This window comes from Polypterus senegalus, chromosome 12 (assembly GCF_016835505.1).
Source record: "Polypterus senegalus isolate Bchr_013 chromosome 12, ASM1683550v1, whole genome shotgun sequence".
Lineage (NCBI taxonomy): Eukaryota > Metazoa > Chordata > Cladistia > Polypteriformes > Polypteridae > Polypterus > Polypterus senegalus.
In genome coordinates, this window is record NC_053165.1 from 87,453,500 (window position 1) to 87,479,756 (window position 26,257).

Sequence of the window (26,257 nt, forward strand, 5' to 3'; positions counted from 1 at the left end):
CTGTGCTTACGCGCATCTAGCAATACAGTGGCATCCCTGCCAGAGGATTCCCTCTGACGCCTTGTGACTCTATAATTAGACAAGAATAAGTTAGCTTCTCACTCGCCTATTAGTTCCAGCTGATCATATCATTTGCCCCCTCAGTGGACACCATAAGACAAAGGAGAGTTCGCGGCCGGAACTGCACTTGTGTTCTTGGCTGAGCACCAGGAGGGACGAGCCCTTTAAATCTCCACCAGGCCTTTAAGTATCGGCGAGTTTTGGAACGTGTGATCTGACATCACCACTATTTTTACTCAGCCATTTACAAATTGTCGGAGGAGAGAAGTGTTTGGATTTCGAAAAGAAAGAAAAAATGCCATTCCGAAGGCGTGAAATGAATACATGGACATTCTGAGGTTTGGCAGCAGCCATCTTACCTTTACGGACTATTTTTTATTTTTATTTTTAAGGGAGGTCGCCATCATTTCCAGTTGTATTTTGTTGGCTTTGCTGGTGCTACTTAAAATAGCGTTTTATGCACACTCGTCGACGTCACCGCAGGCAATTAAACTCGCCGGCAAGCGCGAGTTCGGGCAGCTGGTGGCGGCTGCGGCGCGCGTTTCAGTCCCGCTAAAAATCTCAGCCGCGCACCCAGGTAGGCAGTCAGCCTATTCGCCCGCTTGCAGCCTGACGTCTGGAAGCTTCTCTGTTTAGCATTAGCAAGTGCGCACAGTCGGCCGCTCTTCATGTCTGCGGACAGTTCGACTCCAGACGCGTCCCGCCGCTCCAGTCGGCGCAGCGCCGCCGGCCCCGCCGTCTCCCCAGCCGGCAGCAGTCCGACCCGTCTGAGTCGCCTGCAAGAGAAGGAAGAGCTGCGGCATCTCAATGACCGCTTGGCCGCCTACATTGATCGGGTGCGCGCGCTCGAGTCCGACAAGGCGTCGCTGCAGCAGCAGCTGGAGGAAAGAGAGGAGACCAGCAGTCGGGAGGTCACCAAAATCCGGCTTCTCTACGACACGGAGCTGGCCGACGTCAGGAAGCTGCTGGACGACACCGCCAACGAGCGAGCGAGGCTGCAAATCGAGCTGAGCAAAGTGGCAGAAGAAAACCAGGTGCTGCAGGCCAGGTGAGGCAGGAGTCCTTCGTTTGGGGGACCAGTTGAGTGTTCGGCACTTTGACAGGTGGATCCCTGCCTAAATGAATGAATGAACGAGTGGTTCTTGTTAATAGCTCGGCGTTATTTTAAAATATAACGGGACTGTTAGGGAGGAGGGGTGTGAACGTGAGAAATGTGACAAACGAGAGGAGACCTTTCACACCATCCGCTTCGTTTCTTAAAGCTAATCGATAAACTCTCGCAGTATCTCATTCACATATTTAAAAGTTGATGATAAGGTTTCTGCATCATCTCAATAGTCTGATCCAGATTCCCACATCTGTGCATAAAGAAGAGCTTCCAGGCTTCACTCCTAAACGCACTTAGTTTCCCCAATTGTGTTTTTGAGTGTGTGATTCACCATTTAGTTGTAAGAATTCTGCTGGATCTACTTTATGAATGCCTTTGACAATTTTGAAGAATTGGATTAGGTCCTCCGTTTGAGTCTAAATCGGCTTCAATCTCCGAGCCTGTCACAGCAGGACATGTCCTTAAATCCTGGAAGGTATTTGATTGCTGGCCTCTGCGCATCTTCAAGTGCTGATTTATCTGTCTTGTAGTGTGGTGACCAGAAATGCACAAAATTCTCTGGTACTCATTTGTGATGCTGGAGAGCCACAGTGGCAGCAGGTTTTTGTTCCAATCCGTTTCATAATTGGAAGCCTAATAGATAATGAAACATGGTATTTATATCGCTTGTTAGTGCTTTCAGTCGTCAAAGACAAAAGCTGTATAGTTTTTGTTTTCTGAGAACTTTATCCTTATGTTTTGTGGTTCTTCCCTTCTTTCTCTTATTTCAAAACATTTTATTAACACCAATGCTTCATAATGCTATTGGTGGACTTACACTTTTAGGACATTGAAGCTTGAAATGTTATGGTGGTTCCTTCACAACCAGGAATGAGGTCTGAATATTTCCTGGCCTCATCTTCAGTGGGGTTGTTCCATGACAGATCACCACTTTAATAATAATAATAATAATCCATCCATTATCCAACCCACTATATCACAGGGGGTCTGCTGGAGCCAGTTCCAGCCAACACAGGGCACAAGGCAGGAACAAACCCCGGGCAGGGCGCCAGCCCACCGCAGGGCACACACACCCACACACTAGGGACAATTTAGGATTGCTAATGCACCTAACCTGCATGTCTTTGGCTGTGGGAGGAAACTGGAGCATTGTTTTTTTTAATTTATTTATTTCTTTAACCACAACATTTCAGAGTTTGATTAAAATTGCCATGCTGGGTTATCTCGCATGTCAAAGTAATTTCCGTTGCCTTTTTTATGCTTTTCGTGTTATGAAGGGGATGAAAATTTAAAATCGATTCTGTGGCCCCTCTAGGAGTAGGGACTCTGAACCTTAAGTTCCAGTAGTTTCATAGTAGATCCACCCCTGCAGGATGCATGTACACGGGTTTAAATTGAAGTTTGTTAGCTTCAGAGCTGGTGGTTCCTATGGCATTTAATATTAATTAAATATTAACAAATGGCTGGTTAAGAGAAGGGGCAACAATTGTAAACTAAACTAGCCATGTGCACCCAACTACGTTGCACGTGTTATAGTTGTCTGTGAAGGGCTCCCTGTTTAAACGCGGCTGCCAGTCGTGAACTGGGCCCTTCGTCGTGCAGCATTATGATTTTTTTTTATAAGGGAAACAAAATTACAAAAGAAAACCCTTGGTTATTGATTCGATAGGAACAGCCAACTCGGAATCACTGTCCGAATCGTAATTATGTGGTGGTGTAGGAGCATTTCTGCTTCTGTCCGTTCACAGCCCGTCTTGTTTTCACGATTCTGTCGTTTCCTCTCACGATGTCTTCTCAACCTTTCTCTAATCTCGCAGGTTGCTTTGTGGCAATCCAAAGAGTAAGGCAATATACACGGAGCAATGGTTATAAAAGGGGGACACATAGGTATCCAGGCTCTTTAAAGCATAAATAAGGATCACTTCACTGACGCGTGAGCAAGCCACGGTACAACTGTGAGATGCGCAGCACTCGCCGGCTACAACGTAACAATAATAATTTCCGGAATGTGCTGTTATGTTGTCATTCATTTTATCAACTGTCTTTCTTTCATTCATATGTTACGTAGGCACGTTCCTTTTATCTTCGGCAATCTCATTCTCTAACCAGGCCTCAGGAGCTAACCAGCGTAACACTGTCCACCACCCCTTTCGTTATTCCGGCACATTGTTGACATCCGTGAGTAACAACAACGTACTAAACTGGAAGGTGGTCTACGCATGTGTGGAATTCGCAGACAAACAAAGATCAAGATCTACATGAAGATCTCTTTAGTTAATTTAAAGCACAAGAGTTTGTTTAGTTTGAATGTCTGTGTTTTGAGGTGTGACTGGCGTACTACAGTCTTCAGTAGTATAAGCCTGGAGGAGATTCTTAATGCAATGCCTAAGTTTTAGCTGTCTCTCTACTGCCATCTAGTGCTTCTGCTTCTAATTCATTCACGGACAAACAAAGATCAAGATCTAAATGAAGATTACATATATAGAGATGTTACTCTTTAAAACTAAAATACGCAATTAATTGTTCTGAATTGTAATAAGCAAGTTAACTAAAACCAGACTCTAAAAGTATTGCTTTATTAGTAAATGAGTTCTAATTAAGAAACTGGTTAAAGTGAAAACCTGGAGCCACTTGGTAGTCAAACTACCAAGACATGTATGTATTTGAAGCAGAAATTTCGACAACCTTTAAGAGTTTTATCAGGGTGAGATATTTGAGCATCTTATCTTGGCTAAACAAATGAGCTTTATAGACTTAAAGGTCTCCACTCGTATGTCAAATTTCTTTGTTCGTTGTTCAGAAAGAGTACAAACTTGAAGAGCTACAATGTGAAAAGACATCTGTATTTGACAAGAGAGTCTGCTTGGTGTGTTTTTGTTTTTTGGGCTTATTATAAGATGGATAACACATCTGTTTTGGGACAAGTAGGACCATTTGTGAAGACAAACTTATTTAAAAAAAAAAAAAAAAAGAACCACTTGGGTTTTATTGGGCGTTTGCTCACTGCTTCTTAGTTTGCATCTTTTATTATAACCATCATGTAAATTTGCTATAGCGGAATCATCAGGTAAGGCTGTTCACCAGGGCAGACATGTTGTCAAAATGTGAGAAAACTGGGGTGTACAGAATCGACGAAGTAGTCCATTCTTGTCAAAAGTTTTTGTCAGATTTGATTTATTGTAAGTGAAGCAAATTAAGATGATGTAGGATGTCAAAGGTGCTATGGGGCAAGAAGCTAGATTATATAGGAAGACGAAAGCTTCCTTTTTAAGGGAGCAAACTGGCGTAGTTAGTGCGCAGAATGAGCTTTTCCGCAAGTCCAGGGTTTGCTTATTGTTTGGCAAATATAACAAACACACTAAAATCTGAAGTCTGCTATGAGACTCATCGGGAAGAGCAAGTCTTTGAATAAGTTTGGGTGTGCAGAATGAACCACTTAGTGAGGCAGCTTTTGTTCAGTGCCTGGTCATTACTGTTTGATTTTTATAAAAGGAGTAATTTGAATTCTTCTGTTCAGTAACAATCAGGTAAGACTCTTTGTAGGCACACAAGCATTGTCAAAAAGTGAGCAAACTGTTAAGAGCTGAGGTGTACAGAATCATTGAAGAAGGCAGAAATTGGGTTTCTATGGAGGATGTAGAGTTTGCTATGGGGCAGACATCAGGCCTGTGTGAGAGGGCACACACTTCACCATTTTAAATAAAAAGCTGGGTCAGTTAGCTAATGCAGAATTGGCCGTTGAGGGAGTCTTTTTCTGTTTTAGGTTTGCTGAATTCTTTTTGCTTAATATATAAAGGAGCAGACTAAATGTGAAGTCTGCTATGAGACATTCCACAACTATTTATGAAGATGCAATATTAAAAGGAGCAAGCTGGGTGAGTTTGTGTAGAATGCACTTCTTTGGAGCCTTTTTTATTTTTAAATGGATTTTATTCAGGATCGTCTTCATTACTGCTTGGATGTTATAAGTAGGACACACTAAGAGGTGAAGTCTGTTGTGGAAAGCAGTCCTATTAAGCAAGTGACAAAATCCATAATTAATTACATTTTTATTCCTGATCTTGATTTACCTAATTTACTATATGGAAGGAGAGTGAATGGGAAGGTTGTAGTGGTCAGAGTAATCTTGACAGCTTTATATTTAATGCTTTTAAAAGTAGAGGGGTAAGCTGGTGACCAATGTCTTTAAAAGAAACGAATCCCAATAAAAATATACTGTATACAGCATTAGACCAGTAAAGCACAATTTATCCAAATAAAATTGCAAGGAAGAGCATTGTATGTAAAACCAACGGCTTCATACAAAGTTCTAAAATGTTTGTTCTAAATTACTTTTCATTTATTTTATCGAACAGTTTTGCCTTTCAGAATAAATGTACAAATGTGATTGACCAGGTTAAACGTAGTTAAAGTGGTAGACTGATACGTTCTGTTTTGGGTGTATTACTTTGTAGTGGTTTTATTTGGTGACAGGCATTTAGAAAGACAAGTGCACATGCTGAAATATGCAGGAGTGCTGCATACTTTGTTATAAGTTAAAAAAAAAAATACATAAATCCAACTCTCGTACATTGTGCTCTCTACGCAGGGTTCCAGGGTGTTCAAGTCCCTTTTTAATGGGGAATAGCTTTAGGATGTTCTAAATCAACATAACCAGTTGGATGAGTTGCTAAATGTTTCCATTCGCTTTAGGGTCACCTGTCTACAGTTTTAATTTGATCATAATTAAGAAAATAAAGTGGTTTGAGACCACAAGTCCGACCAGTTGGGTTAAGAAATTTTTCCAAAAATTGTTTAATAAAGTTGCATTTTGTTTTGAGTTTTCTACAGAGACATGCATTTGTACAGGTTGCTTATTCTAGACAGCATTAGAGTTGAATCTTCCTTCAGAAATGGATAAATGCACCGTGGAGCGGAGTGGTGGATCACTTCCCAGCACGTTCACCTTTTCTGTGTAACAGCATGCCATGTGCCACTATGTGTCATCACCAAAATAAGTGCATTTAGTCACTCTGGAGGGATTTTATATGAAATATCAGGAGAGGATGTACCTTATCAGACTTTGGATATTTACAGAGAGTAACAACTTTATATTCTGAGAACTACTACCATGTAGCATGTCCTTTGCATGCACAGCAATCTGCAAGATCTGCTTTTCCACTTCTTACCCTCCATCCATCCATCCATGCATGGTGGGAAGACCACTGTAGAATTAGGGTGCCTTCTCCTGTATTACAGGCTTATTCTTGTAGGTCCTGGACTACTGCCCTTCTTGCACTTCTAAAGAGAAGCACAGTCTGGTGTTGTATCACACACTCAACTCCAGTGCTCCTTTTCACTGTTGCAAATGCAGCTTAATAGTTTTACTCCTCTGGCAGAAAAGATGAAAATGACTGCTAACTTTTTTTTTTTTTTTTTAAATCTGCCAGCATCTATCGCTGTACAAAAATGGCTATTCCAGCAGGCAAGCTCAACAATAAGATGGGTGTTTGGGGGCAGCAAAAGTTTTGAGAGCACCTTTCTTGAACTTTGGTGCTTTAGTTTATTAAGGGGTGTTGAGAATACAGATAGTCCTTTGTTACACCAGCCCAAAATCACTTGCAAAATGATCAATGCAATTCTAAAAGTACAACTTCCTGGCCCCTATGATAATGCTGTTGAAACTGAAGAGTATGCTTTATATGTAGGTATACTTATTCAAAACGTTCAGCATATAAATATGGACTTGAATAACAGAAGTTTTTATCAGAAATTGACACAAAGTGGAAGCAGAAGTAACAAGCAATATGTATTTCCAACAACTTTTATGGGATTCTTAACAGCAAAAAGTTATGTCAAGTATTATATGATGATGTTTAAAAATATAGTGTACATTTTCAATTAATCTTTTATTGATGGGACATTTGTAAGGATTGCACTTCTTTCAAATTTCTGAAGCAAGTGTAGACCAGTATATTGTGTGAAGTCAGAATTAAAAATATTTGCTTTCCATATGTATATATTACGACAGTAAAATTCAGTGCAATTGTTGCTAAATGCCCAATATGCTATCCGAAACTCCTTTTAGACAGATTCCAGACATTACTGAGTTTCCGATGGAATGAGTCTTTCAAAAATTTTTTTTTTTTTTAAAACTTGAACAAATTATGTTCACACTATAAATGGCCAAAATTCCTTCTGCATAGTACTAGAGAAGTCAATATTTGATGTCTGCAGGAAAAAAAAAACTATTTGCATGAAATGGTGAGCTCTGTTCAGAATAAACTCTAAAGTAACAGCAATGATGTACATGTGTAAGCCACAATTTTGTGCACAAGTTACCCCTTTTTTTTCCTGTCGGAGAGGTTAAGACTTGATAGCGCTGTAGATGGTAGATATGAGTAATGACATTCATGCATTAACTGTTTACCTGACCTTCTTCCAGGAACAACAAAAAGGAATCTGACTTGTCCGCAGCATTAAGTCGTTTAAGAAATCTTGAAGCTTTGCTGCATTCCAAAGAGGCAGACTTGGCTAACTCCTTAGCAGAAAATCGAAGGCTGGAAGGTGAACTTTCTGAACTTCACACTCAAGCAGCCAATGTGAGATATAGATATACTTAAAATATTAACCTGTAAATATTTTTCATGATTTTTCTGGAGTGTTGAATCTAATATTCAATGGCAGCAATTTATTTGCTCCTTCAGTGGTCTCTGGCATATTGGATTATAATCCCCCAGCCGTGAATCTAAATGCAAGGAAACCATGCGAACAAATACTTTGTTTTTGATAGCAGACCCTCTTTGGTTTTGGATTCATTTCCATCCATTTCCAAATTGCATCAAAAGAAGCGCTAATTTGTAGGCATAATGAAAGAGTTAACTCTTAAGTAGCATCAGTGAAGATGGCCTACTGCTTCTGAATTCTGGGGGCTGGCTGGCTGAGGTTTCTGGGGTAACTGGTATTTGCTTATGTGGTATGCATTATTATATTTTATTTTTCTGGTTTAGGTTGCACTGGGTATTGTGCACTAACATAAACATTTTTAATGTAATATGATGACAGTATTGTGGTGGGCTGGCACCCTGCCTGGGGATTTGTTCCTGCCTTGTGCCCTGTGTTGGCTCCAGCAGACCCCCATGACCCTGTAGTTCAGATATAGCGGGCTGGATAATGGATGGATGGATAGATAATGACAGTAACGGCAAGATGTGAATGATCTGAAATATCCATATTCATCCCATTAAGGTTTTATCAATAATGATTACTGCAGAAAATATTACCTCAGTTTAAGGATTTATGATAAAACGACGCTTTGTGCAATTTACACTCATCAAAAAAATAAATAAATAAAAATATATATGCTGAAGAGGTCGGCTTTAAATCTATCCTTAAGTGATTCTGTTGACAAAAGCATTTATTATACTCAACGTGTGGCCTGTTTATGTTAAATGGGGAGAATAAATCTCTTTCCATTGCTGTTCTTAAAGTGACATACTCAAACCTGTATAATCCAATATTTGAAACAATTTTGAAGCAAAAACTGAGAAGTAAGCGGAGCAGCATTCAATAAGTGCCTTTTAATACACCTTCTATCTCGACAGTTAGTTTGTGAAGCAATGATTTCATGCACATTTACAAGTGCTAGGAATCGTGTAACAAGTGCTGTTTTCCTATCTTGAGCCATGATATTAGTGAGACTGGCTTCCTGTGTCACTAATTTGGAGTGAACATATTTGGAAGATGGATGTATAGGTGAATGACATGTAGTATGCATACACTGTTGATTGCATAGATGTACCACTCTGGAATTCAGAAAACTACCATTAGAAAAGTGACTCTCCTATAAAATCATACAGTGAAACGGCACAGCCCTTAGGGTTTTGATTTACTGGTGTGACAAACTACATTTCAAAATGGAAAGGGACTGAATCCTAAATTATTGATGAATCCCAAATATAGGCCATTTTAGGACGCTGGTTATTTGCAGGAATTATATTTAAAAAAAAAAAAAAAAGTAATACCCTGGCTAATTGTACCAAATTAAAAAATTGTTTTGAGGTGATAAAAGATTTAGAGGAAGACATTAGAATATTAAGTTAGATTGTTTCAAATACAGATTTTCCATCACGAAAATCTGATATACAATTCAGTGTATATGACATTCGAACTAGACTGCCCGAGAAACTCATGGCTCAACACAATAATATAGGTTAGGAAAAAAAATCTACAGATATCTTCAGGTCAGAAATGTAAATAAATGGAGGCAACAATAATATATAAGACAAGGAAATACATAATTACATTTTATAATTGTTTATTTTCAAGGTAACTTAGAAAAGATAATGTTAAAATTGTTTTAATAGTATTGAACACCTGAATCAACAGAACATATTAAAATAAATAAAAGACTTGGGGGCGTATGTATCAGTCACTTCTTTCACCCAACTTATTTAATATTTGCTTTTAAACATCAGATCTGATTCAGTTTCTGCAGTTCATTTTAGTTATTTTTGTTCTTTAAAGAGGTCAATTTTAAATAAAGGGGAAATATACATCATATATGTATTTAAAATATTGCAAATATATAATACTCTTAAGCTCGCTTAATTCAAATTGGGGTCTGAAGGATTTGGCCCAGGTCTGGGCACCAGTTCATTTTGGGTCCCATTCATCCACATGCTTACCATGGAACCAGTTTACTGGTGGTTGCACAAGCAAAACAAAATGTTTTCTTTGACTTTCATCACTGAATTATCCCACTATAGCTTCAGAATAACTGAATACACAATGTTTTGACAGATGGAAGAGAAAAACATAAGTAACCAAACGAAAACCCGCACAAATACAAGAAGAATATGCAAAGACAAACCCATAAGTTGAGATTTGTGTAGCAGCAGTGGTAACCCATTTGCCCATGTCCCTAGTAAAAATATAGCATGCATAAAGGTCCTGTATTTAAAATTAATAATAAAAGCTGTCTTCAATGTAAATATTCTATCATCACCACTGGAACATTATTTGTTAATGTACTTTGCTATGCTTTTGTCAGTTTGCCATGACACTGTTTAAAATCTTGTATGGTTTTCCTGCAAGATATATCAATATTTTTAATACAGGTTCAGGATACTGCTAAATAAGTCATAGTCCTGACAAAACCAGAAGACTCCATTACTCTTATCTGGCTTGTCAATACTGACTTTAGTATCGTTTTCAAAACTCTGCAGTTTGGTTGGAGAAAACTACATTGTAAGTCAAAGCTCCAGAATAACTGCCCGTGTCGCTTACACTGTGTAAGTCAGTCAGACTGTTGGCAAACATTTATTCAGCTTTGTGGCCCCAGATCTCTGAAACCAGTTTCCTTTAGCTTTTAAATTGTTGGAGGGGGTCAATTGGCCAACCTGCTGAATGCTGAAAATGGCTTTTAAACTGGCAAAGAAAGTTACTTCACCTTGAAGTCTACAAGATCTTTCTAATTCAGCCTGACTGAATTGGCACTGATTAACTGTATGATATTTTTTTATGGATGCCCCTGGCATTTTCCCAATACAAGTTTAAAATCTGGCCAGCATGAGAGGAAATTGATTTAAGATTAATCTTTATATAATCTATTTGGGAAGGTTTAAAATATTGCTTTTTTTTTGTTATTTTCAAGCTTGACTCAGTTTTGCGTGATGCTAAGAACCATCTCCACGATGAAATGCTCAAACGAGTTGACTTGGAAAACCAGCTGCAAACACTGCGGGAACAAATGGAGTTTCAGAAACAAATCGGTGAAGAAGTAGGTAAACTCATTTTATAAGTCTTTTATATGGATGTAGCTCCTGTAATATAGTGTGCTTTTTTTTTTAATAAATAAACAAAGGTACCTTTGTCGTAAGACATTTTGCTATTACGATAGCTGTTATTTTAAAAAAAGAGGGAAATTTGATTTTAAATTCATACTTCATTATAGAAATGATGGCAAACATTTAGATTTGCGAAAGTACTGCTTACTCTGCTTTACTTATGTTCACTAATGGGTTAAAATTATCTTTGCAAAAATATTTTAAGGAGCTGAGAGAAACCAGAAGCCGTCATGAAATCAAGCTTCTTGAAATTGATTCTGGTCGACAGAAGGAATTTGAAAGCAAGATAGCTGAGGCTCTTCAGCAGCTTAGAAGGGAGCATGAAATTCATATTCAGCAATATAAAGAAGAACTGGAAAAAACATTTAATGCCAAGGTATCGCCCCTTTTTGTTGTTGCCAATCTGGTTATATGTACAGATATATAGAGATACCCCTAATGAAAGGGATGTAGATGCCTCCAAGTTATGCATCATGAGGTAAGCACATCAAGAAACAGGGCTAAGTAGGTTAAAAAAAAATCAATAAAATCAACTCGGGACTTGGCAATGACTTATGATTGCTGTTTTTACTATGTCCTGGCCTGAAATATAAAAATGAATTTTAACTTTGCTTGAATATCCTGTTTCCATGCAGGCAAACACTGATCCCAGGGTGATTTGTTACCTTTACCAATTGCAGAAAATGCTGGCTTATTAAAGGCAAATCCACTTCTTTAGTTTTCACTACAATGTTGGAAATCTTTGAAAACTACATTTCAGGAAAAAGTGCTTAATGTCATCGATATTTTTTTTCCCCAATGTAATCACCTGACCCCTTTTATGTTATATAGTTGAGTCTTCTGTAACTATTTCCATGTTTTCTGAGGTACAGAATAGGATCAGTCAGCAGAGCTCTAGAGGAATGTTAGCCCAGAAGCATACATGTCTTGAAAAAAATGTACTGAAAAAAATAACAGGAAGTTTGCAGGTCTTACACATTGAGAAGAAAGTGTGTCTACACATTTCCAAGGTATTGTAGGTTTAAGCCTTTGTTTCTATTGATTAGAGTTCTTTCTTCTTAAAATTCTAACAATACCTTTTGTATTTTAACCTCTAATTTAGCATTCTTTTCACACCTACAAAGTTTTTGCTACCAGTAATTGAAATGTCTGAATGCTTCCTTCCTGCCACAGATACTTCCACCATATTTAACTTAAGACCATTCATAGATGAAAATTACTTGTTAAAAATCTGAATAAACTAAAATGCTGAGTCCTGTTTTAAAATAATATTGTCAAACACAATAGACATGGAAAACATGGGCGGATTATATGTCAAAGGTGCCACAATTCATATACAGTATAGTCAACATACAACACATTTATCTACCTTCTAAAATGAACTTGGTATGGCATACATTATGGACGACCACACAACACCACGATGACTTGAAGTCAAAACTGCAACGTTTTCACTCCGTTACTTAATATAATGAAAGATGGAGGTTTTTCTTTAACATTGTGTGTAACAGAAACTTTAATAAACCATTTTCAAGAAATGGACAAGTCCTAACTTTCTATATTTTAACAAAAAAATTGCAACTTAAATATATTTAAAAGTAAGAATTCTGCAAAGAATTTTATAGTTCAGTAACTTATACCTGTTGTACACGGTGGACTTGTTGAAGTGTGGGTGCAATCATTTAAAAGTGGTTTCTTTTGGAAGTCATTTATGTTAAAAAGTACTCAAAGCCACTATTTTTGTGCCACCTTTGAAAGAACAAATGAAAGTCATATTGAGTATTTGTATAACCTTCAAAACCCAATACAGATTTTATCCACTTTTTCAATTAAATTGGCATATTATGCAGCATTTCAGACAAGTTAATTCTAGCAGGGTACAGTATGATGAGATACTGTAGTATTTTTTTTTTTAAACACTTGGTAACATTAGATAATCAACCCCAATAATTTTGTTCGCTGTAAACATAGATGACCACCTAAGCAAGTGCTTTATATTTGTTAGTGTCTGAAATACAGAAATTTAAAGCTGTATAGAAAATGCCAGAATATAGGGTGTCAAAATAAAGACGCCATGAACTGCACATTTTCAAACACCAATACATTTTTGTGTGTTACCCACTTTTTTTAATAAACCATTGAAAACTTCCTTACAACATGAATTCTGGTATATACAACTCCACATTAATGGAGATGATTGGGTTAGAAAATAGAAAATTTACATCCTCTGTTCTAAACATCTAGTCATGTTAAGATAGCTTCTTTATTTTTTGGTAAAAATTGAAAATGAATATCTTCTACAGCTGGAGAATGCACATCAGACTGCTACCAAGAACAGTGATTTTGCCAGCTCTGTCTGTGAGGAATTAAAGGGAGCCAAATCAAGAATGGAAACATTATCATCTCAGCTCAGCCACTATCAGAAACAGGTGATACATTTTTATTTGACCTCTTTTTATAAATGATGTGCTCTAATTTCATCATGTCTGTGAAGCAGCACTGTTTGTACAGCATTGCATCTGGATACTGTATGTTCACCTACAGTAACATTGTACTGGATTGCTAAAGATGAAATCTGTTCATCTAAGCCTAACTTCATAAATACTTTGCTGCACTTAAGCACTGAATTTTTCCTTCTATGTCTTCATCAACAAGTTACAGAAGTAATAAACCTTTTCAGTTATCTCCATCCGTGTGTGGGGGTATTCTTTGCAAAAACACCAACATCATTACATTTTGGTTTTTCTCCTCTCCTGTATATTTAAAAAGCTCTATCAAAAGTACAGAGGTTTCTGTGTTCTCATGCGAGTTACTAATAGAATACAACAAAATTTCAAAAGCAGTATAAAATTTATTGTACTTTGGATTTGTATTTAAACTATGGTTAGAGATTTTATAAATAAACATTTTTATGAACAAATGACTAGAGTATTCATCCGTATAATTCATCAATGAAAATATGTCCAATATATCTGGTAAAAAATGGATAATTATTTTTAATAGTGTGTCTAGTAGTTCAAATATGAGAAATTGTGCCAGAAGCAGGGTTATTCTGGACATGTAAATGAATTATAAAAATATTTCTTCAGAGATCCTCTAATCCAGTATATCAAAGAATGGGGATAAAATGAGAGTATTTAAATGGTAATTATTTCCCTTATCAAGAATACTCTTTATTGACATGTATGACAGAGTGTTTTCATAGTAAACACTTGAAGGTTATTTTGTACTTCTAGTAGGTAAACTCTGCCTTTTAGCACAGTTTTAAGTGCCTGAAGCAGGATTTTTATTTATTGTGCTAAATCTAGAACAATTGCTTTTGAATTTTCATTGTTGGAGTCTTTACAACTAATTCTTGGCAGAACTTGGTTTTGGAGAACAAATTGAGGGATCTACAGGAGGCTCTGGACCGAGAAAAAGAAGTGAGTCATCGTCGACTGACTGAAAAAGACAGAGAAATGGCAGACATGAGACAACAGTTACAGGCCCAGCTTGAAGAGTATGAAAATCTACTTGATGTAAAACTAGCTTTGGACATGGAAATTAATACATATAGGAAAATGCTGGAGGGAGAAGAACAGAGGTATAGTGTGATTTCTCTCAAAGTATGGTGTTAATTTCTTTTAATTTTGTCGGCATCTGGTATTTTCTACATACTGTCAAAGTGTCTTTTGTCCTTGTCCTTTTCAGCCTGGTTAACATTTGAAAAGTATTATATAATACATTTCTGTTAAATTCATACAGTGAATTATGCAAAATGTTTGTTTTTCTATTATGCCAGGATGGAAGAAATATTTTGGCTGACATGTCATTTTATCATTTTGTAGACTGAATCTTTCTCCCAGTCCTTCTCAACGAGCTGCTGTACCACGTACATCCGGGACTCGTGGATCACAAAGAGGACGTGGGAAAAAAAGGAAACTTGAAGAGAAACAAAGCCGAACATCTAGTTACAAAATCTCTCAGCACTCCTCTTCTATTGGAAGGGTATCCATAGATGAGATTGATTTGGATGGGAAGTTCATTAAACTAAGGAATAATTCTGAAGAGGTGGGCAATTGTTCTGAATATTAGAGGCACCCTCTACCAGCAGCTCTGAGGTCCCAGTCCTGTTCCTGATGAGCTACAGAGGCTGCAATTTTTGTAACAAATAGTTACAATTTCAAAAATAGATACTTTATTAATCCCAAGGGGAAATGTACATACTCCAGCAGCAGCATACTGTTAAAAACAATATTAAATTAAACATTGATAAGAATGAAAGTATAACAGATGGACAATAATTTTTGTATAATATTAATGTTTACCCCCCGGGTGGAATTGAAGAGTCACATAATGTGGGGTCTCCTAAGTCCATCAGTGGAGCAGGACGGTGACAGCAGTCTGTCGCTGTAGCTGCTCCTCTGTCTGGAGATAATCCTGTTCAGTGGATGCAATGGATTCTCCATGATTGACAGGAGCCTGCTACCGCCTGATAGAACATTTGCAGCATCTTCTTGCAGATGTTGAAGGACGCCAGCCTTCTAAGGAGGTATAGTCGGCTGTATCCTCTCTTGCACAGAGCATCAGTATTGTCAGTCCAGTCCAATTTATCACCTAGCTGCACTCCCAGGTATTTATAGGTCTATAAATGTCTGTAAATGACTAGTTGTGTGGGTTTTTCTCATTTAAGAAATTGGGAAAGATGCATATTACTGTTTTAGTGCCTGTAGGTCAGCTCAAGCTTTACATATTGGTTGGTATCCTCGTTAAAATTATTTACTGTTTTCATAAACTGGCTGGCAATTAACAATGAACAACCTAGTCCACAGAGGAGCTAATGTGATGCCCTGTGGGACTGCATATTTTTATCCTAAAATAGTTATTTGAAATAAGTGATGGAGAAGGAAATTGAGTAAAGGTTTAAGCGGTACTCAGAGCTCCACTTAATGTTTTGTTAATTTCCCCCATTCCCCACCCCTCCGAAATGGAAAAATGGTTGAATTTTAAACTGATAGGGACATTGAAATTTTCATTACTGGCACGTAATGACTTTCTATTATAACTGAAACTTGCTCATTGTAATCATTTAAGACGTGAAATGAAGATGCTTGTTCTTGAATAACTTGGAGGAAATGATTGAAGATTATGCCATTTTCTTCCTTTTTCAGGATCAGCCACTAGGTGGATGGATTCTAAGGAGAAGTCTTGGTACTGCAGCAGATATTAATTACGCGTTTCCTTCCAGATTTGTACTCGGAAGTGGTCAGACCGTGACCGTGAGTTGCACTCTTGTTGACATCTAAGCTCAAACAGGCGTGTGTTTAAAAGAACCCTAGTTAGCAAAGTAACTGTGCAGATTAGAAATAATGGTGAGCTCACATCTAGAAAAGGCATTTCAGACTTTCAGGAAATCTGTTTCTAGTTATTCCTCTCTGAACTCTAATGCCACAGAAGGAGTCGCTAATACGTTGATTTATTGAACTAATTTAGTCTGAATAAACTAGATGAATGAGAGAGATGCTTACAATGAGAAAAATGTAGCAGTTTGCTAGTGCACTACAGAAAAGGACAATTGTTTCTGTCATTATCTCAGACTTCAGTAAACGAGTATCTTCTGGAGCTGCACATTTTGCATTTCAGATACACCATTTTAACCACTTGGAACTCAACACACCCACTCCAGAGCCCACATTTTGAATGCAGACCAGATAGAATGGCATCACAAAGTGGTGGGGTGTCTCAAAATGATTAAAACACTCGTGACATATTGATATTTACTGAAGATATCAAAATTGCCATGTATTTCAGAATTTGGAATATTATGCAATCCCTATTATAACTCAAGGTTTGGCATGTCAGAACACTCGGTTTGTGATCTGGTACTGTAATTACACATGTGGGCGTATCTAAGGGTTTCATGGAAGTAATCCAATATGTGCACTGTTACACCCTAGAATTCTGTAAGTGGTTGTACGTGTATGCAAGTCAAGCAAAATAAATATAATAATATTTGTACACTAGTGATGCATGTATGGCAGAAGTAAGAGCCCAGCAAAAAAAATCAAAAATATCTAGCCTTGATTACTTTAACTTCTCCCTTTTGTGAAAGAATAATGACCTTCAACCCCTCTTAAAAGGGCTGTCCATGCCTGGGGCTTTTATTGACATTGCTGTTGAAGCAGACAATAGGTATCACTGTATACATTCAGTCATTTTAGGAGCAACTTGTAGCATTTTTAGCACTTACTTATTTGGCTGATGCTGTTATCGAAGGCAACAGTAGAGATACATTTGTTTTTTTCCAGTTGGAGCACTGGTAGGTGAAGTGACTTGCTCATGGTCATACAGTGGTGTCATTGGCAGGATCAAACGCACCACCTTAGGGTTTGAAGTCCAAAGCCACACCGCCTGTCATTCACTCAGTAACAACCAAGATTTGATTTTAATTTCTTTTCAGCCTGAGTAACATTCATTTAGTTGTAGCCCCACTGTGCAGTCTATAGTGGCAGTAACAGTTTAAGAAGGTAAAACTTATTTATTTTGCAATTTGTGTGTTAAGATTTTTCTTTTTCAATGTATCTGAAGTAGCATCTTTATTTTTTAATAGAGACAATAAAAATACTTAGTCCTTCCAGTTCTTTTAAAGATGTAATTGTGTAGAATCTATACTAAATGGCGGCATGCATTGCTCTGCATTTTTGTACTTCAGATCTGGGCAGCAGGTGCAGGAGTTGTGCCAAACCCACCTACCAATTTAGTACTGAGGGGTCAGGCATCCTGGGGAAAAGGAGACGACCTAAAAATTACACTCCTAAACAGTAACAAAGAGGTAAACTGAATTTGTAGTTTTTAAGAATTCTGGGTAATTTTATTCCACTTTTAGAAACTACACATTTATCTCCTTTAAAAAGGCAACATTAATACAAAATTTTATAAAATGCGTAGCAGAGTTCAGATTATTAAATAAGTTCTGCTTTATTCCTTTTATCATTCATAATGGTCACTGCACGTAAAAACTACAGCTCCTAATTTGTGACATGATATCGAATTAACAGTATTTTAATTTGAAAGTCCTACAATTAACAAACATTATTGAAATAAAAATGCAAAACTTGATTCTTACATGCTAAATTCTTTCACTGTCCAGGCTGATTGTGGCTATAGGCAAAAGAGGCACATTTTCTGGAATAATGGATATTAGAAGTATACAAATATTTAATCAAGACTGTCTGTCTGTCTGTCTGTCTGTTTGGGGACATGGAAAGAAAACTTGCAAATTTCTCACAACCGTGCTACAGCATGAAAGGAAAGCATAGGTAGGGAATATGGCGCAAAAAGGCCAGAAACAAAGTGGAATATTAAGTAATTATAGTTTGAGCATAGAAATCTTCGAATATTTTGATAATTTTGTGGTAACCTTGGAAGATTTTTCTATATGTTGATTTTTGTGCATTGCTTAAATTAGTGTGAGCATTCTGTGATGGTATGGAAAACATCCTTGCCATTTTGCTTCCTGTCAGTCATCCAAAATTTTACAATAACGTTGTTTTTTTTATTTTTTTTTTATTATTTATTTATTTTTTTTACAGTACATTGTTCTTTACAAATGTCTATATTTGTCCATTTTTGGAGATTGTCCCAGTCTTTCTGACTTGTTGTTGCTTCCCCCTTTTGTGAGTGGTTTTAGTGTTATCTGAAAATTGTCACAGGGTTATCCATATCATTTGTGTAGATTGCAAAAGTAACAGTGCTAGCTCATATGTATCCCTAGGGGATTCCACAGATGACTTCACTCCTTGTGTGCCATCATCCCCTTATCTTTTCTCTGCTGATTAACTAGCTTTCTAATCTAATGTTATTTATTCCCATAATGGTGGCTATTAGCTATGGTACTAATCTTCTTTAATAGCAAACACTTTTGCAGTTAATCTAAACTGGCATGTGCTTTGGATTTGTCTACTATACCAGTTGCTTGCTCAAAGAAAAAACAAATTTGCTGGAACAGATTTTCCTTTGCTTAAACTTGTGCTGGTGGTCATAATGAAAGAGAAAACAAAAAAAAAAAAAAAACAGTCAATCGTGTATAGTTTGGGTTTTGCTTCAGAAGTGAGGAGTACTGGTGTATAAAGTACCTGTATAAATGTACTGTAAATGCAAACTAGGCTTGCCTTTAATACTTCTGTCCTCACGTTTGCACATCCACTGCAGAGGGGGGTTGTGAAACCTACCTCAAATCAAATAAAATGTTATGTGTCGCATATAAATTATCCATACAGTACAATATGTAGTGAAATGCTTGGACTGCAATGACTGTGCCTTGAGACAAATATAAAGGAACAATAACAATACATAACTTTTTTTTATTAATTTCAAAAATCATTAATATAAATAGGGCGGCACGGTGGCGCAGTGGTAGCGCTGCTGCCTCGCAGTTAGGAGACCCGGGTTCGCTTCCCGGGTCCTCCCTGCGTGGAGTTTGCATGTTCTCCCGTGTCTGCGTGGGTTTCCTCCGGGCACTCCGGTTTCCTCCCACAATCCAAAGACATGCAGGTTAGGTGGATTGGTGATTCTAAATTGGCCCTAGTGTGTGCTTGGTGTGTGGGTGTGTTTGTGTGTGTCCTGCGGTGGGTTGGCACCCTGCCCAGGATTGGTTCCTGCCTTGTGCCCTGTGTTGGCTGGGATTGGCTCCAGCAGACCCCCGTGACCCTATGCGGGTTAGAAAATGGATGGATGGATTAATATAAATATGTAATTAGTAAATTATCATTATTTCAAATAACTAATTAGAGGACTTAACTTTAACTTAATGTGAGAGTTAACAATAAGCCATCATGTATTTCTAGACACTTTCCTTATTTAACATACGGATGGACTGTGGGAATGAGCTGCTCCTCCATCTCTATCAATCAATCAATCAACATTTATTTATATAGCACATATTCATACAAAAAAATGTAGCTCAAAGTGCTTTACAAAATGAATAGAAAAATAGAAGACACAATAAAAAATAAACATAAGTCAACATTAATTAACATAGAATAAGAGTAAGGTCTGATGGCCAGGGTGGACAGAAAAAACAAAAAAAACTCCAAAGGCTGGAGAAAAAAAATAAAATCTGTAGGGGTTCCAGACCAAGAGACCGCCCAGTCCCCTCTGGGCAATCTACCTAAAAAATTTGCATGCATTTGCATCTCTAGCCAAGTTTAAACGTAGTAGAGTAAATATAGGCGTATTGTGGTTAGTATTGAAATCTGTCTAATGTTTCCACAATTTTAAAAAAAAAAAAAAAATGAAAGTTGAATGAACTAAGTCAATGGCCTTTCTATTAAGGGTAACATTACCATTACATATTGGGATACAATTTCAGTTTTAACTTCAGTCAAATAAAAAGGAATGAAATATTGTAATTAAACAATCACAAAATATATTTTAAAACATCACAAATCTACAGTAGGTAGTTTTATATTGTTACAATATTGTAATAAATGGGCACTGCCAATGTCCATCATTTTTACATACTGAGTAATACTTTTAATCTTGTGCTAGGGAATGGCAGAGAGGACAATAGTAAGAGAGTTGCAAGAAGCAGCGGAGGAGACTGAAGAGGAGGCACTAGAAGAGGAAATGGGTGAACGGGAGATACCATTCCGAAGACAGGTATTGTGTCAGGTTTTACTTTGTTCATAACATATTCATTAAAAACCTAGAATGTTCCTTTTGGTTAGCTAGACAAGCCGATTTATAACTTACATTTATCTGAATTTTGTATGTGTTGTTTCTGATTTATTTTAAGTTGGACACACTGCACTTTGAGACTTTCCTAATGAAGAATAATTTGCTAGGACTTTTTTTTTTTCTCTCCCCACTCTACCAAAAAAAAAAATGGTCTGCCTTAATAGATTTCTTTCTTGAACATTGTCTCTCTCTCTCTCTCTCTCTCTCTCTCTCTCTCTATATATTTATTTATTTATTTTTTTGCGCTCCTTCATGTATTAATAGTTGATTTGGCAGCTTCATTCTTCCTATTTTAGTACTGCAACTGAATGCCTTACTCCCAGTGCCTAGAAACCTGCAATTGATGTCACTCTTCAGAATTGAACTGTCCTGCTCGTCTGTGCCCGCTCACCTGATTTTTTCCTTTCTCCCTCCCCTCCATTAGCAGATAAACTTGGTTCAGATTGGTTCAAGTATCCTACAGTAATCAAGCATTTATTGAATAGGTCACACCTACTTACTTATATTGCTGGTTTACTAAATAATGTAGATTTTCCTATTCAAAGTGTGGGTGCATTTCAAGCATTCATTAGCATTTTTTTTTTTACTTTATTTTATTTTTTTATTTTTAAAAGAATACCATTTCTGGATTTGTAGTTGGTAAAATGTGGTTATTCCATATTTCCAAAAAAATTTTTTATATAATATTTGAAATAAAAAAAGTGCACCTTTTAAGTATATTAAGTTAATTTTATAATTTTCAGTTTGTCATATGGCTTAAGTTAGCAATAAGTATTTTGTGAAAGACTCCAACGTCAAACTTTCACCATACATGAAGTGCAATATCCTTCTTCTCAAAACACACATGGGAGGTGTGGTGACGAGTGCCGTAGCTTCACAGCTCCTCAGACTTGGGGTTCTTTCCCATTCTGAGTGAATGGCATCTGAATGTTTTCACTATGTCCATGTCCGCAGCCATGTTAAGTTAATTAGTAACAGTAAATTCGCCCAGAATGAAGGTTTGTTTGTGTATGCCGTGAGATTTCTAGATGCACAGCTCTTAAATGGCCACAGTATTCTCTGAATGTTCATTAAACACCAGAACCCCTCTTGCTTGGTTCTAGTCTCCTTTATCATTTTGAATTCTCAGCAAGCCAAAACTTTTAGTTTATATTGCTTACAACTTTTCCTTTCTTTATGCAGTATAAATTGTTATTAAAAACATGTCCTTTGATTTGCCTTACCTCAGCCAAAAAGAAGAAAAAAGAAATGTTGTTCCATCTCATGATATCTTATCAAGCGGACTAGGTGAGCCCACAAAGCCAACAGTGCTGCTTTGAGTCGTGCTTGCTTTAGATGTGTGTAACCTTGTGTTCCCCGCATGGCATTTTGCTTTACTGGCTTTGTAGAAGTGTATGCTGCTTGATACAAATGCATGCATGTATGAGAAATGGAGGCAACAGAAGACTGCATGAATATGGAAATTATCAAAGAGGAGAAAAAATACAAACAGAACATCTGTCTTTAAAAACATCATTGAGAAAACTAAATGACTTTGGTCATCAGAAGGCCTATACAGCTTCTTAACCTCCATTTTAGGTCAGACACCTTTCACATTTGTAGATCCATGTATTGTTAGAAAATTGCTAAATCTTAGTTTGTTTTCAGCTTCTTGTAGCCTGTTTGATTTAAATCATGGTCCTAGAAAGGCCACTGTGGCTGCCATTTTCTTATTTAGACAGTCCTTGCTAATATGAGAACTGGCATTTAACTATATGGCCCGGTAATGCTTTCAATCGTTCAAGACATATATTTTAGTTACATTTTAGAATTTGTTTCTGTGAATGATCTCCATATATTTTGTGGACAGATTTGTACATCACAGTCCTTCCCTTTTCCCTCTCCAGTATTTCTAAACATTTTATTAACACAGATAAGACTCCTCATAATGCAAATTCACTGTAAACCGAACCATTTTAGCTGGAAAGCTGGTCGTTTCTCAGTTTATTTGCATTTCGTTATTAACAGTGGCTGGTTAAGAAAACAGAAAACGAAACCTAAAAGCAGCTGATCAAGACTAATAGGCAGTTAAGGGCTCTGAATCAACCATCAAACAGGCGACTTAACTAAAATTAAGCCAAAAATACGTATTGCTTTAGGACCCAATCATTGGGTTCTAATCAAGAAATTGATTGCAGTGAAAACCTGAAGCCACTGCCACACTTCAGGGCTGTGAATGAGGACCCCTTAAACTATATGAACACGTTAATCGTATGCTTTTCTTGGTGAATAGCAAGAGATGGTAAGACAAATCCAAAAATTGAAGAGTTTTGTTAGTGCATGGTTCAGCTGAATTGCCCACTGTATGGTTTTCTTTGGGCATGCCATGGATATAAAAGAAAATTGGAAGTTAGCATTTTGATTTGAAATGGAGAAAAACTTTAAAAGGATATTTTTATTTTTTCAGGCTTAAATTTGAAAGTATTGTACAGTATGTGTATTACTGTTTTAAAATGTACACACACTCTTCACATTCTCTGCCTCCTATACATGTAGATAAAGATTGTACCTTAACTGAAGAAAGGAGCATCTTATTAAGTACCTTGGAGCCATGCCATGTATCGGAGGCGCTGACCCCATATCTTTAGACTTCACTCAAGCCCCCCCTCCTTTAAGCGATATAGTGAGCTTTTGTACTCCACTTGTATCTGGGATCATTTTGCTTTATACATCAGGCTGCTTAATAAGAATTTAGGGAACACTATGGACCAGAGGACGTGGTTGTTTCCCCGTGGTTGTTTGGGTCCGATGTCCACCCTGAATTCGGCCTTTTTGCCAGTCTAATGGCTTGACGTCCGGTCATTGGCACGTTTGAATTGCTAATGGACATAAACTGTGCATGCATGTGTATGACTGTTAGTGCAAGCCAAGGTGGGGGGGTGTGTGTGTTTTGTGGAGTTCCTCCCAGTAGATGTGATCTGCTAACATACTAAAATAGTAATAATAAAGGGGTTATGGAAAGACATTTTACAAATCACTCCTCTAGGTGTCGACCACCATGAAGAGTTTTATAATGTCTTCATTTTTAATTTAAAAAGATAATTATGCAACTTGAAATCATAAGTATAAAGCATGACTTTGTAAGCATTTTAATTTGAATTAGTGATACTGATGCCAATCATTTCATTTATAATGCACTAACTTCCCCAGCTAAATTGTGCCATTATTGCTTATCTGACTTTTTTTTTTTCCTTTCCTTAAGTGACGACTATTTTATTTTTCTTTTCTTTTTTTTTTTTACAGAGCTATCGCAAAGCAGATGATCCCAGCTGTTCCGTAATGTAGGACCTTCCATATGAATGGGGAGGAGAATGTTTGAATGCTTTTTAGTTAAATGCCAGTAAACAGAGGTGCCTTTATGTAAGCATTTTAACTTTCCTTGTCCTTCTTCTTCTTTTTATTTCTAGCCTTTCATATTTCCAGCAGAAAGGGAAACATTTAGGATGCTGGGGGCAGAATTTAAGTTCAATTACTTGATGTATATTTTCAATATGAACTCCAAAACCTATTTATAAAAGATTTTTGTATTTAAATAAAATTATTTTTCAAAATATAACGCAATGTGTATCAGAGACTGCATGTGGTTGGCTAGCCTTATTAGTAAAAACAATCCGACTGAAGAGTAGCTTTTTATTCGTTCAGTTTTTGTTTCAGGTTTCTGGTAGGTCCCACTCGAAATGAACAAACCAAACCTCGGCTAGAGCCGTGTGAATCTGCAGACCCCTACATGTGTGCAGCTTGTCTTGTGCTGCACTGCCGTTCACTGCCCACCTTAATTCACTTTAATTTCTGGAAGCTTTTCATTCCAACCAGTAAGTCAAAAACCCAACGATGGGCATCCTAGAAGACTATAAATAAAGGATTATCTTCATGCTTCTTGGAGAAAAGAAGCTACTGCATTTATGAAGGTTAAAAATGAGTGGGCATCCAAAAGTATCTTTTGAATGTGTTTTAAGTAATATGTTAAGTAAAAATACAATAAATTGTACCAAGGCAACTTCATAGTTTCCAAGACCACTACCTCAAATCTGAGTGTTGTACGCAAATAAATTCTGTTTTGCCTTCTCAGAAAAGTCTCAAAACTGCTGAGTTGTTTTCAGAAGAAGTCACTTCTGCGACTTATGTCTATTATTTTAAAAAGCCTTTTGATAGCATTACGTAAGTTGTTTGTTTTTTTTTTTTTGTTTTTTTTAAATGTATGATATAAAATGCTAATGTCAGTGTGGACGTCCAGTCCCTCTCACCAATCGGGGTGATGTCCTAGGTCCAGTGGCTTCTTTTTATACAGCATTTATTTTTATAGCATATTTTCATTCAAACAATGTAGCTCAAAGTGCTTTACACGATGAAGAGGGAAAAAAAGACAAAATAAATAATTAGGAAACGCTAATTAACATAGTCACAGGCACAGAGTGTCATGGGTATTGGACAACAGAAGCTGCTCTGGGCCGGGCAGAAGTCCCATAAAATAGGGTTGTCTTTGCAGGGCAGTGCCTCTTGGTGGCACCTATGGACCCTGACAGGACTGTCCTTCCAGACCACCATTCCCAACACGTCCTATAGGCATCCAGCCTGGGACCATGCCAGATTAACACTGCCACCTAGTGAATTGGGGAGGGAGCTGCTCTTGCTGGAGAGTCTCTCCAACCATCCACTATTCTCTCATCCTGACTGGGATGGTCACTGGGGTACTCCTCCACCTATCGCGTCCATCCATTGGAGCCTCCCAGCCAAGCTACAGTTCGCCTCACATCTCAACTGAGGTGTCCGTCCATCCCAAAGGGACATCTACACAGTAAACTGGGAAGTTAGCAATTTTGTCACGTTTTGTTGTGTAAGCTATAAAAGATGTTAAAGATTTGAAAGAAGTTCTAGACCTGTTAACTGTGCATACAGAAGAGTCCATTTCACAATTGAAGTGGCCTCGTTAAGCCATTCATTCATAAGTCCAATTTAAAAAAATAAATAAATAAATTAAATTAGCCACACTCCCTTCCGGGCTATAGGGGGCACAACTGAATCGCTGGCTGCTAAATACAAATATGACAACACAAAAATACCACCTTTAACTGAATTATCTCTTATACATGTAAATGGTTTGTTAGGTTTTTAAGTTGTATTCTTTTGTTAATGACTTATTAAAATTGTATTTTTGTCTTTTTAATTGAGAGACTGGCCCTAGACTATAGGAGTCCTCTTGTGCTAGACCACCTCGACAAAGACTGGATTGGAAGATGCCAGTCTCTGTCTTATCCGCAAAGCTGGCAGCACTGTGACAATTCTGTTCTTTGACCCCCCCACCCCCCTTCAATACATTTACTTAGCGGATACTTTTTACCCAAAATGTGACTTGCAACATTTGAAATACAATTGGTTATAATACTTATTGTTTTTCCAATTGGAGCTTACTCAGTGTCACACACTACTGTCAGTGGTGGGATTTGAACCTGCATTGTCGTGGTTTGAAGTCCAAAACCTTGACCCCTGCACCACACTGGGGTCAGCT

General features: G+C 37.4%; 1 protein-coding gene across 2 annotated transcripts; it reads left to right on the forward strand.

Moving 5' to 3' along the window:
• lmnl3 (lamin L3) lies at nucleotides 1-24,860 on the forward strand. Of its 2 annotated transcripts, XM_039772778.1 has the most exons (12): nucleotides 1-1,108; nucleotides 7,593-7,749; nucleotides 10,803-10,928; nucleotides 11,201-11,371; nucleotides 13,299-13,424; nucleotides 14,358-14,578; nucleotides 14,823-15,045; nucleotides 16,146-16,253; nucleotides 17,687-17,806; nucleotides 20,524-20,634; nucleotides 21,941-21,999; nucleotides 23,995-24,860. In XM_039772778.1, exons 1-11 carry the CDS (start codon nucleotides 729-731, stop codon nucleotides 21,977-21,979), a joined length of 1,782 nt encoding a protein of 593 aa, XP_039628712.1. In that variant the 5' UTR covers nucleotides 1-728; the 3' UTR covers nucleotides 21,980-21,999; nucleotides 23,995-24,860. The 2 variants fall into 2 exon arrangements, with proteins under 2 accessions (XP_039628712.1, XP_039628711.1); XM_039772777.1 differs by lacking the exon at nucleotides 21,941-21,999 and having other exon boundaries at nucleotides 23,995-24,859.
• The last annotated feature ends 1,397 nt before the right edge of the window (nucleotides 24,861-26,257 follow it).

Bases quoted from the DNA above. Each gene is read 5' to 3' on its own strand.
- lmnl3 (XM_039772777.1), top strand. From the start codon at position 729: ATGTCTGCGGACAGTTCGACTCCAGACGCGTCCCGCCGCTCCAGTCGG. The intron at 16,254-17,686 runs GTGAGTTGCACT...TTTGTACTTCAG, and splicing joins GAAGTGGTCAGACCGTGACC to ATCTGGGCAGCAGGTGCAGG. The intron at 17,807-20,523 runs GTAAACTGAATT...ATCTTGTGCTAG, and splicing joins TCCTAAACAGTAACAAAGAG to GGAATGGCAGAGAGGACAAT.